Genomic DNA, 16,154 nt, shown 5'->3' with positions numbered 1-16,154 from the left:
GAAAGGTAAATATTTCCAGGGACAAAATTCAAAAAGCCTTGGACTGTCACTCCAAAATCAGTAAAAGATGACAAATATTTTATTGTCTTTGTGTTCATCTAAAAGAGATGAATTGTTGGTACACAAATCTAGAAATGTATCAATCCATGGTATTGAGTCCCCAAGGGTCATGCTACATTATGTGCTGTTAACAAAATAAATAAAATTGCAGCCACCCTTTACATCATTTTGCTGCAGGTATTCCTATGTGACTGCTGTTGCTAACGCTGTGGAAATATACTTTTGCAATAGATGCAGAATTAAACCTGTCACCACAAGATGTCAGTAAATTACTATTTGCTTCATGGGAATCTGACACTAACACTGTAAACACTTTAAAGGGCATGTATTTGCAAAACAGTGTCATGTAATAATGTAGATGATTTATTATACAACAATAAAAAGTGAATCTGTGGATAAAACGTATTTTCAAAACTAAGGCAGGAAAATGTATCGTACGGCATTAGCTCTCTGCACATAGCAGTAGACATCTTTAAAGTGACTGTAAATCTTTTTTTTTTTTTTTTTTTAATAACAAACATGTCATACTTGCCTGCTCTGTGCAGTGGTTTTGCACAGTGCAGCCCCGATCCTCCTCTTTTCAGATTCCTGCTGGTGCTCCTGGCTTCACCTCTTTTTGGTGAGCCACAATAGGAAACTGCTTTTTATTGTGGCACACCTGTGGGACTTGATTTCGACCCCCGCTGTCTGTGTCTCTTGGGCATAGTGCTGGCTTGAGATCTGGCATAGGTAAGCATAAGGGGCATCTGGGAAAGAAAGTTGACACAGAAGGTTATATACCTTGAAGTGGTATTAAACCCAAAACCAAAAATGTAATATATTGCAGTTTACCAATTCTTAGATGTGGTGGCTTCATCTGTTTTTTGTTTGTTTTTTTGGTATTTTCGCATCTGTTTTCACCTGGTAATCTGGGCAATAACACTATAGTGATATAGGTTACTGAAGCGCTGCTATGTGTATTAAATAAGCAGTGTAAAAAACATTTAAACAGTGAGCTTGTCATCCAACTGCTGAATTGGTGGTTGAGGATTGAACTTATTGTGTGGCAGCCCGAATGTGGTATATAAGGGTGGAGGTCATTACACATATATATTTGGGGACCGTAGCCTACCCCTCACTAAGCCTACATAGCTATTCCTCCTTAAGAACCCCCTCACTAGGTACCCCTTTGTTGCTGTATTACTCCTCTGATCACAATTGTGGATCTTTCTACCATTGAATTTTTTGGTGATACATATTCCAACCTACGTTTTACAATACCAGGACAACTCTTGGCAGTAGATTATTACTGACTACGGTACTTACTTCAAGCTTCTGAAGAAACGCATGAACGAAAAACATGTAGGACTCTGAGCTATTCTACCAGTCTACACCAATCCATACCAGGCCTATCCAAATACCAATGACTGCATTTGTACAAACATGCTAAGTTACAGTTTGGCCTTATGAATGGCTATGGTGATGTGTATGTGGTAGCTCTACTAGCACTTGTTGCTAGGAACTTTCAATTTATTTGTCATTTAAACTTCTTGTACAAATAAAATATTTTTAGATGACTATGTGTGTTGTGGTGCCTAAAAAGTCAATTTGGAGCCTATTTGTTTAATTATGTATAACATTTTCTAACATCTTTAAGTAGCTTTCTTACTTGGCACACTTCTTATATGTCTACTCCCTTTTCCCACTTCTTATATGTAATTGGAGGTGGGGGGGGGGGGGTCTTCACCCTCACATACAATCCATGACTGCTGGCCCTGCATTACACTTGATGACATGATCAGCAAAGAGGAGAAGCTGTGTGGGTCGTATGGTGGGGCGAAAACCAGCAGTATGTCTGCTTATTCCTGATCCTCGAGACTAAATGGAAATTTACCATTAATGGAGGCGGGGGGCAAAACTAATGCTATTTTATGGCTGACTGGCATTCAGCTTTAACAGTTATGTTATTAAATTAAGGCTGTAAGCAGATATAACCTAATTACATCTCAGGGAACTATTATGGTCAGAGTGTGCACTGTCATGCATTAGTGTGTTTTCTGAACACTCAACAGAACAGCTAAACGTATCATATTACTTTTGACCCAGAAGCAATAAATAATGATGCAGCTTCGCTCCTGGGTTACTCTTGAAGTTAAAGCACACAAATCACTTCTGTGTATAAAGGGGGACTTTAATGATTTGGGTCGTTTTTTTTTTTTTTTTTTAGTTTATTAAGTTAAATTGTTGTTTTTTATCTGTTTTTTTGTTTACTATGTTTATGTCTTTGCTTTACAAATAAATACTTAATAATAGATGTCCATTATGTCCAGAGTAATATGGTTGTCCAAATGTCAAAAGTAATATGTTTCAAAAGTTTGTGATTGAAACCTCAGTTGTATGGGTTTAGGGGTCAATTCCCTGACATTCTTAACATATGTGTAAATTTCGGCTTCAGCTATAGTACTCTGCAAACAACAGGTTTTTTATCAACAGAAGTGTGTAAAAACTGGAAACCTCAGTAAAAGGAGACTAAGTCGCCACATGCTGACAAGATAAATAATATATAATGTCCATATGTAATATTTTTTTTTTAACTAATTAAAAACAAATCATTCTAAACACATGTGACCATAATATAGTGGGAGTGTGTGACCAGCCATAGGACCAACCATTAGATGACTGTTTGCAGTTGACGTTGTGAATTGGGAAGGGTTTGGTTGGTGCCACATAAGGGTAGTGGTTGTCGTCTTTATTTCCCTTTTTTTCTTTCCCACTTTCCTCCTCCTCAGTATGTGGTGGTGAGCAGCGGATTTCCATTTTATCTTATTTTTTTTTTATATACCCATATATGCTCGAGTATAAGCTGACCCGAATATAAGCCGAGGCACCTAATTTTACCACAAAAAACTGTGAAAACACATTGACTCGAGTATAAGCCTAGGGTGGGAAAATGCAGAAGCTACTGGGTAAACAATGCCCATTTGCAGTGTAATTGTGCCCAGATATGCAGTGTAATTGTGCCCAGATATGCAGTGTAATTGTGCCCACAGTCAGCAGTAAAACAGCGTGTCTGTCGCTGTGTAATCCATATGCAGCTGTACCCTTTCATTAGTAAAACAGCGTGTGTCTGCCGCTGTATAATCCAGTCTGTTCCCGTCCATTGTAAGAAAGCCCCGCCTTCTCCTCCTCCTCGTCCATCCGTGATAGAGGAAGACTGATACGATGCTGGGAAACTTTATCAGTGTTCCGTCTATCACAGACGAGGAGGAGGCGGGGCTGTCTTACATTCGACAGCCGAACAGACTGCATTATACAGCGGCAGACACACGCTGTTTTACTAATGAAAAAGTATGGCTGCATATGGATTACACATTGGCAGACCCGCTGTTTTACTGCTGACTTGAGTATAAGCCTAGGGGGTCGTTTTTCAGCCTTAAAAATAGGCTGAAAAACTTGAGTATATATAGGGTATATATATACAATTTGTAATTTTATTTAGTATATTTTGTAGATGAATCTTGGTTCATTATTGGAACTTATATGAAAGCACAATTTCAGTCCTGAAGAAGCAGGATCACTGCAAAACGTGTAGAATAAGCCAGATATATCATATTAGGGCATCTTTAGCTTTCAAATGCATGTTTGTTGTAACTCATAAGAAAATCCTTTTTATCACATATGTTTTGTGGTATTTTAATTCTATGTAACTGATATTAGTTGTATATGATCAATTAATAATTTCTAGGGTGCATATTTAGAGCCCTTTAAATATTTTGTTCTTTACAATTATTCCAATTTGGATGATGCCCCATGGAAATTGAAATGGCTCCACATGTTTTTTGGTAGCCTACAAAAAATGTATGTACAGTACTTAACCACTATACATTAAAGTTGAAGTGCACCTTTTAGTAACTTTAAACGTTATAAGTCTGCATAATTCAAATAATAATTATAAGAAGCTGAAGAAATACACAGTAGAAGTATAACTTGAGCTCCAGTCAAGTGATTGTGCCTAGACTACGGTGATGCTCTCTCCCATGTGTAGTAAGACTGAATAATTTCTAACCAAAGATCCCACTTACACATTACTACACACGCATGAACGTAACACAAAAAACATACATGATCCTAGCTAGGTCCACTTTAAGTTGCCTGCTCATTAATATGAAAGAAGATTTCAACCACTATGCTACAGCTGTATGGTTATAAATACCGTATTTTCCGGCGTATAAGACGACCCGGCGTATAAGACGACCCCCTAATTTTCCAGAAATAATTTTGATTTTGGGATATACTCACTGTATAAGACTACCCCCTTCTTACTGTCTTTCTGGAAGCTGAGGGGGAGCCAGAACCGCTGACAGAAACAGGCTTTTTCAAATCTCACTGTGCCATTACATTACATTCCTCACTGTGCCATTACATTACATGCCCAGACTGTGCCATTACATTACTCACTGTGCCATTACATTACATGCCCAGACTGTGCCATTACATTACTCACTGTGCCATTACATTACATGCCCAGACTGTGCCATTACATTACATGCCCAGACTGTGCCACTGTGCAATTACATGCCCCCACATTGCCATTGTGCCATTACATGCCCCCACATTGCCATCACTTGCCCCCACTGTGCCTGAACTTGTTGCCTCCCCCAGTGCAATAACACTCACTTTTTCCCCCAGCGCTGACAGTCCCCCATGCTGCGATCACGATCGTGAATGATTTCAAAGCCGCGCCTTCACTGCAGAGTGTTCTGTGATAGGATGAACAAAAATCTTCCCAGCAGCGCCTCTGTTATGTTTCCCGCCTATCACGGACGTCTTCTCATCTCGTCCGAGGATGAGAAGGCATCTGTGATAGGAGGAACAAAGAACAGAGGCGCTGCTGGGAAGATTTTTGTTCATCCTATCACAGAACACTCTGCAGTGAAGGCGCGGCTTTGAAATCATTCTCGATCGCGATCGCAGCATGGGACACTGTCAGCGCTGGGGAAAAAAGTGAGTACTTAGACTGTACCCGGCGTATAAGACGACCCCCGACTTTGGATGCATTTTTTTGCATCCAGAAAGTCGTCTTATACGCCGGAAAATACGGTAGTAGAATGGCGAACTGCTATTTTCCCAGTGCTTTTTTGCAGTTGAAAAATGTGCCTGTAGTAGGCAGTTGCATCCATTATTGACTCCGAATGGAGTGGCTCTCACTGGTGGCTTGGTTCACAGATACCACGTACAGAGCTGACCCAAGTGGCTCTGTACCATGTGATTACTGTGAAGACCAATTACAGCAATCACAAAGATAAACACATTACTGTTTACATTAAGGAACCTTCCCATACATTAATGGTTCCAAACAGAGTCGTTCTCAGATAGCTGGGTTCACAGATACCTTGTGCACAGCTGATCCAAGTGGCTCTGTACAATGCTGTCATTGTGCAGTCATTGTGATGATCAATCACAGCGATCACAAAGGTAAACACACTACTATTTACATTGTTGATCCCCCCCTTTCTCCTACAAAATAAGAAGGAGAGAAAATAGTAGTAACCAGTAAATTGGAAATGAATGAATGCATCAGCAGCAGCTGCTGCTAATCTTTTTATTCATTGTTACTTATTCTGAAGTCTTTAACCCTTTCACCCCTGCCCCCTGCACATCTGAACTCCTGCCTGTATCTGTACATGACCTGTAAATTACCCTGCTCCTCTATTATTTTGCACATCTGTACTTTAACCCCCTCATCTCCATCTTCACACTGTATGTGATTTTACATTAACCCCTTCCCCTGCTCCCATCTCTGTATGAATCTGTACTGCATCTAGTGCACCATTACCCAGCACTGTGTTTTTTTTAAGAATATAGTTTTATTCATTTTAGGTACATGTAGGAGTTTTTTTTTTTTGTTTTTTTTTTTAAAAGCCTATGGCGTGTGAACACACCCAAAAAACTCCACCCGGTGCAGAAAAAATGTGCACACACATAAAGAGTGTTCACAAAAACGTGCAGACGGGTGCAACGTCAAGTGGTCCTCCTGTGAAGAGGGACCCAAACCCTGATCCCCCGGGGCGTTAGGCTCCAGACGGGGACTGAGGTACTGTGGTCCGAGCAACCGAAGCCGACACGGACCCAACTTCCTCGGAGGGACTGCCGAAACAGAACCCTCCCAGTACTAGGTGGGGCTCCCCCGAAGGGAGACCCCATGAGAGCAGGCGAACTAAGCCAGAAGGCCATGTCCACCCACTCCCAAGACGTTCAGGGCTGGCCCGAGGACGCGCACCCTACTAATCACACAGTGACAAAACGTGCACAACAAAAAAAAGACAAAAAAGTGACAAACACAGGCTTAAATAAAATAAAGTGGGGGAAGGGATAGTGGAGAGGAGAGTGAAAGAAGTGGCCATTGTGGTGAAACAATGACCAGGCCCTCCGGCCAGGAATACAAAATTCCTCCGGTCCTAGCCAAAAGGCCCGGCCCAGGAGGCAGGTGCTAAAAAAAGCGTGTATCTGGTGCAGTGACCGTGGTATCCTTAAATCAATGTGTCCCTCACACACAGTGATCTTCAGATACCCCTGGACTGCCACTCCAGGGGCACATGCACCATAGGCTTTTCGTTCCATATCCGACCCCCCAACCGGCCAGTGCAGCCCTCCACCCCTGCCAGCCAACCCGGCGGATTTGCATGGTCCTACCCCGTCGTATCCCAGGGCATTACCAGCTCCTCCTACCGGATCGCTGACAGAGATAGATCACTTACACCAGCCAGCCAGAAGGCCAGACTAGAACTCGGCAAAAAGACCTAGACCAAGCACAGCACCCATCCTCACCAGGAGCACCCTTCCAGATGGCTCAGACTCAACCATGGGCCGGCCCCCAGTATTCTGTCGGGCAGCACAGCGTAGTCCCTGCTGAAACCATCCTTCCAGGTGCAATGACGTCATTGGATTGCATCCACCCTCCCCATGTAGGAGGTGCTTCAGCGCTCCGCTGACAACTGATAAGGACAGATACCACACCCAGTCCCAGCCAAAAGGCCGAGAAGCGGCAGGGAAGACAACCACGATCAGCACGGCCTAGAGTGTGCAATAGCCGTGCCTCGCCCTGGGAGAACCACCTTCATGATCATGGTGTCTCCCCTGCCAGGTAAGTATGTACATGTAGGAGGTGCAAAAGCACACCGTATGACCACTCTCCCAGGTTTCCTATTTCAGGATGACTCCTTTCTCTTGCAGCATCCTATGGAGCCTCTCCTACATGTAGGTATTCGAGTTAGGATAGCAAGACACACACCAGCTGCCAGTTGCCCCAGAGCTTAATGAATGTGTGAAGTTTTTAGTATGCAAAAAAACACCCAATCACATGCAAGGACATTTTTAAAAAACATTTTGCTTGCACATGATTGGATGATGCAATACAGCAGTGCTTCACCTCATTCACTAAGCTGTGGGGCAAATTTCTTCCAGTCTATTAGCGTTTAGTAAATCAACCCCATTATGTTTGGGAATTCATTGTAGAGCCGCACTACAATCCAAGTGAGATAATGTGAGATTAAAAGTCCTACAATACTTGCAAGTATCCCACACAGGATAAACAGCTCTGTCCAAGATGAAACTGACCTGCACTAGGCATCAAATAGCAATACCAGCTTTTAAGAGACAAGGCTACAGATCTGCATTTCACTTCTGAGGACTATATGCAAGTCTTTGTGTCTGCCTTCTTTCACTAGCACCCTTGCTGTTGCTCCGTTGCTGATCAGGCATCAGCCGAGATGAGATCACTTCTTACTTGAATCCCAACTTGGGTTTCATAGCCGCCCCTCAGCCTCAAAGAAGACAGCTGAACTTTTCTGGATAGACCCCTTTCTGTGCACTGAATTTTCCATGTCTCAAACTCCTTCCAGTCCAGAAATCAAAAGGGCTTTAGAAGAGAGCCCAGGGACTAACATTGACAATGAATCCACGCCACCTCCCATGCCCAGCAATTACCTGATCTTATCGATATTCGCCTGTTTCTGCCCTGCATATCCTATAAACATTGTCGCATTTGTGTTCTCTATAATGGTAAGTACTAAACATTTACTTTCTTGATAACAGATGCTGTCGCAATTAAATGCACCAGCCTGTTTGCTAAGGAACGCATAGAGCGGTGATGATGAGCAAAGTGCAGTAACTCCTAGCAACCAATTAGATTCCGCCTTCCATCAATTTAGGGCTGAAAAATAATTGCTTAATAAGTGATATGGATTGCTACACTTTGAACATAGCATTCATTTTAGAAATGTATATTTTAAATATATATACCGTATTTATCGGCGTATAACATGCACAGGCGTATAACACGCACCCTAACTTTAAGAGCCAAGTTTCAGGAAAAAAAACTTTCCACATCCCCCTGCGTATAACACGCAGACACAGTTTACCATCTATTTTCAGGGTAAAAAAGTGAGTATTATACACCAATAAATACAGTATATATATATATATATATATATATATATATATATATATAACATTGTATTTAGACAGTTTATATAAACCATGTGATCAATAGGATTTAAAAACGAACACACTTGTAATTTAAAGCGATTCGTGATTTATTTCCTGTCCATTAACTCATTTTACAAATATAGAAGGTCCAGTATGTGGCAGATGAGAGTCAAAGCTAGCAGTACCTCAGTGGAAATAGCAGTGTGCATAAATCTTTGACTGGTATCACTATTTATTAGCTGATGTACATACATTTTGTAGCTGCAGAATTTATGTATATGCGATACTGACATTCATGTAGCTTTAATATAATGAAATAATGCTAATATGATAATGCTTTGCTAATGACTTTCATATCCAATTTATGTGAATGGGAGTTAAAGCGATTCTCAATATGCTTTATACTGATTGTAAAAATATTAAGTGGCGGCCATAAAATAAAGGCAAAGTGTCCTTGATATTAAAGTTATTAAGACCATCAATCTCCAGAAGGACATTTGTCCATTAGACAGGGCGTGAGTCTTGGTGGTAAAGTAATGGGTAATCTTGAAGCAATTTACAATTCTACAAATGGTTGTATATTATCTCTGCTCTGAACTACCAATTATACATTAAAAGTACATCATCGTGAGCAGCAGCTGTCATTAAGAAAATGACTGACCTGCAGCAAAAACTGCGGGGTACTTTAATGAAAACAAAAGCAAAGGAAACATAAGATGGTTGCTGATAACAATTAGATGTATCCTAAACAGGGCCGCCATCAGGGGGGTACAGGCAGTACAACTGTAAGGGGCCCGGAGGTCCCCAGGGCCCAGGATGGCAACCCCCCCCCCTTTTTTTTTTATAAGAAAAAAACATTTTTTATATTTTTATTAAATTTTTTATTAAAGGGACAATTTTTTTTTTTTTAGGGGTCAGGAGCTCCCCAGGGGCCCGGAGATTAAAGGGCCCAGGATGGAAGCTCGCCTTTGTTTTTAAAAATGTCTATTTTTTTTTATATATATTTGTTTTTATTTATTTTTTATTAAAGGGCCCAGAGGTTTATTTTTTTATTATTATTAAAGGGCCCAGAGGTCCCGGATGGCAACCCCTTTTTTTTGTAATTTCTTTTTATAAAAAATAATAATAATTTGTGTATATATATATATATATATATATATATATATATAGGGCTCAGTGGTCCCCAGGGCCCCAGCTGGCAACCCCCCTTTTTAAAAATAAAAAAATATATATTTTTTATTTCTTTTCATTAAAGGGCCCAGAGGATCCCCTTTTTTTTATATATATTTTTCTTAATTTCTTCCAGCCACCTCCCCCCCCCCCCCCGCTTCTCAATTTCAGACGGTAGCACAACCCCTCCCCACCCCCCCAGTTCTCTGCTCCAGGGGGCCCATGCCTTAAGCTGTGTAAGGGGCCCCATAATTCCTGATGGCGGCCCTGATCCTTAAAGCCTATTTAAACCCAGAACCACAAATGTAACATATTGCAGTTTACTAAGCCTTATGCCGCGTACACACGATCGTTTTTCGGCATGAAAAAAAATGACGTTTTTTTAAAACGTCATTTAAAATGATTGTGTGTGGGCTTCACATCGTTTTTCGGCTTCGGGTTGTAAAAAATGATCGTGTGTGGGCTAAAACGACGTTTTAAACCCGCGCATGCCCAGAAGCAAGTTATGAGACGGGAGCGCTCGTTCTGGTAAAACTACCATTCATAATGGAGTAAGCACATTCATCACGCTGTAACAGACAAAAAAGCGCAAATCGTCTTTTACTAACAAGGAATCAGCTAAAAGCAGCCCAAAGGCGAATAGAACTTCCCCTTTAGAGTGCCGTCGTACGTTTTGTACGTCACTGCGCTTTGTTCATAATTTTTCAAAAACGATTGGTGTGTGGGCAACATAATTTTTAATGATGAAGTTGGAAAAACGTTGTTTTTTTTCATGCCGAAAAACGACCGTGTGTACGCGGCATTAGATGTGGTGGCTGCATTAGTCTTTTTTTCGTCTTTTTATTCCTTTTAATTTTATGTGGTGATCCAGCCAGTAAAACACGTCCTGTTTTAAGCTGGCCTTAATTGTTGTTTTCAGAACATTTGTTTGATTAACTAAGAGTTAAAATCTATTGATAATCTACTTTAACCAGAGTGAGTGAAAAAATTGAAAGACAAGAATAGAAAATTCTTATCAAATCTAATAGGAAATTTCTAATCGTTGAATTCACTCCTGGCTGAAAAAAAATGTAACTAGTCTTATGTGCATGCTCTTGTCAAAGTTAATCCAGAAGTAGATAGATAGCTCATTTCACAAAAATCAAGACATTGACATGGTACTTGAATGAAAAATCATTCAAAATCTGTTGAGTCCATGAAGGCACCGTGGAATGGTTGAACAAGTCATTTTTATACTTTCTCGTTTGAATGTTCAAACAAAATTCTCCAGGTGTAGATCAACATTAGGGGGTCTCCTTTATCTGTGAAATAACACTCTGAGACAGCAGCACTGTCTGGAGAGGGTAGTGTTAAGCCAGCCATAGACAGTTTGGGCTAGATTCAGTAAGAGTTAGGCCAGCGTACTTTGCCGCAATACACACTGGGATATGTAGGCGGGCGGCGCATGCGCCGTTCGTAAAATACGTCAATCACGTCAGGTCAAGCCCCATTAACATAAAACACGCCCCCTCAGCTAAATTTAAATTAGGCGCCATTAAGCCCGCCCAATTTACGCTACACCGCCGTAACTTAGCAGGCAAGTACTTTGTGAATCATGTACTTGCCTCGCTAACTTACGGCGGCGTAGTATAAACACGATATGCTACGCCGCCGCAAAGTTAGGAAGCCCTTTCTGAATCTACCCCTTAGAATCTTGGCCGGCTCAGGAGGGACCAGCTGAGATTCGAACCATGTATGGGAAAACTGATTTTCCCAGTTCATTGATCGATCAATTTGGGTACAACCAGTCTGTTGGGTATTTCATCCGATGATTGCCAGTGGTAATAGCTGCTGGCAATTGTCACTGTGCCTTCTCCTGGTCAGGACGGGACAAGCTGTGCTTTGAATTCATACCATAAGGAATGCCATTATAGGTCCAGTTTACTTCTGGTATGTTCGCTTTGTTGCCAGTCAAGCCCTGATCAAGGGGGCAATTAGACCCCCAAAAACACGTTGGATACTGTTTGAAATTGTACCCCTGACCTTTAATGGAATAAAGTTGGTTCTCTTAGTAGTGATGTAATGCTTCAATTTCAACTCTTTTTACATCACACTACAAGCCAAGGAGACTGTGGAAATCCTCTGGGGTATAGAAGCCACTTGCCCAGGAACCAGATCATTTACACCAAGAGTAATACCTTAAGGACCCGCTCACGTATATATATATACGTCGGCATTTTAAAGATGGATATCTCGGTAACGGCAGCAGCTGCTGCCACAACCGAGATATTCATCTTTCCTGTGAGCGGTCCTGTTAACGATAATGGTGGTCTCCGTGGCGGATTCGCCGCAAGATCACCGTTATCGGTGGCGGGAGAGGGCCCCCCTCCCGCCGCTCTCCCACACCCTCCGCCGCTTACCGGAGCCGTCAGCAGCGGCAGAGGCGATCGGGTCCTTCCTCCTGCACAGCTGGGATACGAGTGAGGGCAAGATGGCCCCCACCCGTCTCCATAGAATAACAGGGCGGAAGTTATGTCAAAACGTCACTTCCGCCAATGCTTCTTAACCACTAGCCGACCAGCCGCCGGCGGCAGGTCGGCTCTCCTGGGCGAGACCACGTCATTCTACGTCGGCTCCGACTCCCGTGCGTGTGCCCGGCGGACGCGATTGCCGCCGGGCACACGCGATCGCTCGTTACAGAGCGGGGACCGGGAGCTGTGTGTGTAAACACTGGAGTTTAGGCCAACTAATGCCGCGTACACACGATCGGAAATTCCGACAAGAAAACCGTGGATTTTTTTCAGATGGAATGTTGGCTCAAACTTGTGTTGCATACACGCGGTCACATAAAATTCCGAACACTACAACAAGCCGAGAAAAATAAAGTTCAATGATTCCGAGCATGCATCAAATTGATTCCGAGCATGCATGTTTTTTTTGCGCGTTGGAATTGCATTCAGACGATCGGAATTTCCGACAAGAACTTTTCTTGTTGGAAAAATTGAGAACCAGCTCTCAAATTTTTGCTGTCGGAAATTCCAAAAGAAAATGTCTGATGTAGCCTAGACACGGTCGGAATTTCCACCCAAAAGCTCACATCAAACTTTTCTTGTCGGAATTTCCGATTGTGTGTACACAGCATAAGTGATTTTTTGACAAAAGTCCAAAACTATAGAAATTTTGCATTTATTAAATACTACCCTAATTCATCTAACAAGGTCAATTACATATAAAGGGGTTTACAGAGTCTAAACAGAAAAGAGCAATTCATATTAGTCCTTTCACTGCCAGGGACAATTTATATCCCAGACCCCTATCTGTAACCTCTCCATACATTGTATACATTATGGCAGCCAAAGGGTTAAACAAGCTCATGGCTGCAGTGGCAACCATGATCTTGTTTTTTTTTTTTTTTCAATAACTTTTATTGCAAAGAGCAACGAATCAAAGAACGAAAATAAGCAATGTCATACATTGAGATTTATCAATGAGTGGATCATTTGGATATGTACATATGACATAGCATGGTGTTAACAAAGGTAAACATTCTAAATAGTGTAGACCACAGATGTCAAACACAAGGCTTGCGAGCCAAATCCGGCCCTCCATGTCATTTCATGTGGCCCTCGCACCTCTCCTGCAGCTGCAGGAGAGCTCCAACCCTCCTCTGGTCCTCCTCCAGACCTTGTACTTTCTGCTTTCAAGAAATGCATCCAGCTTCTTCCCAGAAGCAGCATAAGGAAAGGAGGGTGCACTGTGATATAAGGGAGAGTGGGGGACTCAACTTCTGATGGTGGGGTGGCTCTTGACAGCTAATGTAAGGGGAAGGGATGCGCTGGACATCTAATCTTACAGATACAACAGGCTCTTTTGAGGACAATGATAATGCTGATGCGGCCCACAATGAAATTGAGTTTGACACCCCTGGTGTAGACAATCTGAAAATCCAGGAGTAAGGTTAGGGCTAAAGTCTAGCATCCCCGGACACCCCTTCTGGGATCAAACTGTTCCGGGGTTGGGAGACAACCATGATCTTGTTTTAATCCATAGCCCTTACACTAAAGTTAGAAGCAACCTGAACTATTACATACTACTACCAATTTGAAGTCCTTCACAGACTTTCACGTCTGTAATGTGCATGCAAAAAATAGCAACGTTGGGTTTGCCATTTGATGTGCAAAACAGGAAGCAGTGCCCAGCAAGGGTTAAAGTAAACCCTAGTTTAAGCAGTTTTTCATTATCAGCTCTGTCCGGGCTTGTAACAGGTTTAAAGGTAATATAGCAGACATAAAGGACCCAAATCAATTTAAATGTTAGCAGTGTATGTATCTGAATGATATCTGATATCAGTCTACTGCAATACCTGTACAGCACAACCCATTCTGGGGGAAGAGGGGAAGAACACAAAGACAGTTGTGCTGAATTAGATTATGCTAACAAGGAGCATACTGACAGGAAGAGAAAGCAGAGTGACAGAGAGATGAGCTCATCAATGTGCTGATTTTTTTTTTTTTACTGTCCAGATAAAGGGGCAGGGGGACCTGTAAGGGTTACCTAGCTGCAGTAAAGTTAAATCATGTCTCCTGCTGGACAAGAATGTGCTGTGCGGCAGCACATTTCAGGACTGGGTGGACAGAATTATATATATATATTTTATTTGCATATAGAACACCTTACATATGTGTATTTAGCTGTTTTCCTGCAGTTCAGCTTTAATTTAAAAACAAAAATAGCTCTTCTGCCAAATATCAGAAATAAATGGCTGCCAACCTACAGTAGGTTTCTGGTGTAAAAAAAACTCTGGTAAGATCATTTCCTCTTTCTCATACATCTTGTGTCTTCTTCATATTTACCACCACGCAGGTTAAATGAAAGGTTTCCCACAGCTGTAAAAAATGCACTCACCGGACAGTTTATTAGGTACATGTCATGAGGGCCACGTCATGAGCTGAGACGGAAGTAGTGGGGAGGCCTCCCTTGCACCTCTGGTCCTTGAAGCCTCTGGACATGGAGACAGAGACTTAGTGGGCACCGAGTGGCACGGGTGCCAGGGGTGCGAAGCCTTAGTCCGAGATCCGAGCCGAGGTCAAGTCCACTCTGGCAACAAAGTACAGAAGGGTTAATCAGAAGGAGAATGGTCGAGATCCAAGCCGGGGTCGGTTCCAATCTGGAGTACAAAAGGGGCAAAGAAGTAGAATGGTACACAGTACAAATCTGAGGTCAAATGGCAAGCAGCAATCAAGACTAGTCAAATAGGTTTCCAGGTCACAACAAGATCAGACAGATCACACACTAGCACAGGAACAAGTGGGGACTGAAGATAATCTAGCAATTTGGCAGTGTCTGGGCTGGGCTTATATAGGGACGTTTGAGGTCACTTACTGTGCGCCTCCTTGGCATTTTCCTGCCATTTTTCCATCAGGTTGAGGTCACTTTCTGTGCGCCTCCTGGGTATTTTCCTGCCTTTTTCCATCAGGTTGGGGTCACTTCCTGTGTGCCTCCTGCCTTCTTCCACCAGGTCTTCTGCGCAGGTGTGGGTTGGCACACTGAGGCGTAGTAAGCCCTGGACTCTTACAGCACACCTGTTCAATTGCTTGGTAACACAAATTGCTAATCAGCCAATACCTTGGCAGCAACTGAATGCATTTAGGCATCTAGGCGTGGTGAAGACGACTTGCTGAATTTCAAACCGAGCACCAGAATGGAGAAGAAAGGGGATTTAAGTGACTTTGAATGTGACATGGTTGTTGGTGTCAGGTGGGCTGGTCTGAGTATTTCAAAAACTGACAATCTACTGGGAATTTCACACACAACCATCTCTAGGGTTTACAGAGAATGGTCTGAAAAAGAAATAATATCTGGTGAGAGGCAGTTGGGTGGACAAAAATGCCTTCTTGATGTCAGAGGTCAGAGGAAAATAGGCAGACTGGTCGAGATGATAGAAAGACAACAGTAACTCAAATAACCACTCGTTACAACAAAGGTATGCAGATTACCATCTCTGAACGCACAACATATCAAACCTTGAAGTAGATGGGCTACAGCAGTAGAAAACCACACCGGGTGCCACTTCTGTCAGCTAAGAACAGGAAACTGAGGCTACAATTCACACAGGCTCACCAAAATTGGACAATAGAAGATTGCAAAAATGTTGCTGGGTCTGATGAGTCTCAATTTAAGCTGCAACATTCAGATGGTAAGGTCAGAATAAACAACATAGAAGCATGGATCCATCCTGCCTTTTATCAGCGGTTCAGTCTGGTGATAGTGGTGTAATGGTGTGGGGGATATTTACTTGGCACACTTTGGGCACCTTAGTACCAACTGAGCATCATTTAAATGTTACGGCCTACCTGAGTATTGTTGATGACCATGTCCATCCCTTTATGTCTACAGTATATCCATCTTCTGATGGCTACTTCCAGTAGGATAATGCACCATGTCACAAAGCTCAAATCATCTCACCACTAGTTCCTTGA

General features: G+C 42.3%; 1 protein-coding gene and 1 non-coding gene across 2 annotated transcripts in view; one reads left to right on the top strand and one right to left on the bottom strand.

The window, feature by feature from the left end:
• Positions 1-7,032: 7,032 nt before the first annotated feature.
• Positions 7,033-7,191, bottom strand: LOC120925679. Its single transcript, XR_005746894.1, has one exon. It is a non-coding gene; the product is annotated as a U1 spliceosomal RNA (small nuclear RNA).
• A 485-nt stretch (positions 7,192-7,676) lies between these two features.
• Positions 7,677-16,154, top strand: part of TMEM233 (transmembrane protein 233) — a 69,264-nt gene continuing 60,786 nt past the window's right edge. The window contains exon 1 of the mRNA XM_040350575.1: positions 7,677-8,100. Within this exon, the coding sequence (XP_040206509.1) occupies positions 7,921-8,100 (180 nt within the window). The 5' untranslated portion in view covers positions 7,677-7,920. The remainder of the gene's footprint in view (positions 8,101-16,154) is intronic.

The sequence above is a fragment of the Rana temporaria genome, chromosome 1 (genome assembly GCF_905171775.1).
Source record: "Rana temporaria chromosome 1, aRanTem1.1, whole genome shotgun sequence".
Taxonomy (NCBI): Eukaryota; Metazoa; Chordata; class Amphibia; order Anura; family Ranidae; genus Rana; species Rana temporaria.
This window is presented reverse-complemented; position numbering and strand designations above follow the sequence as displayed.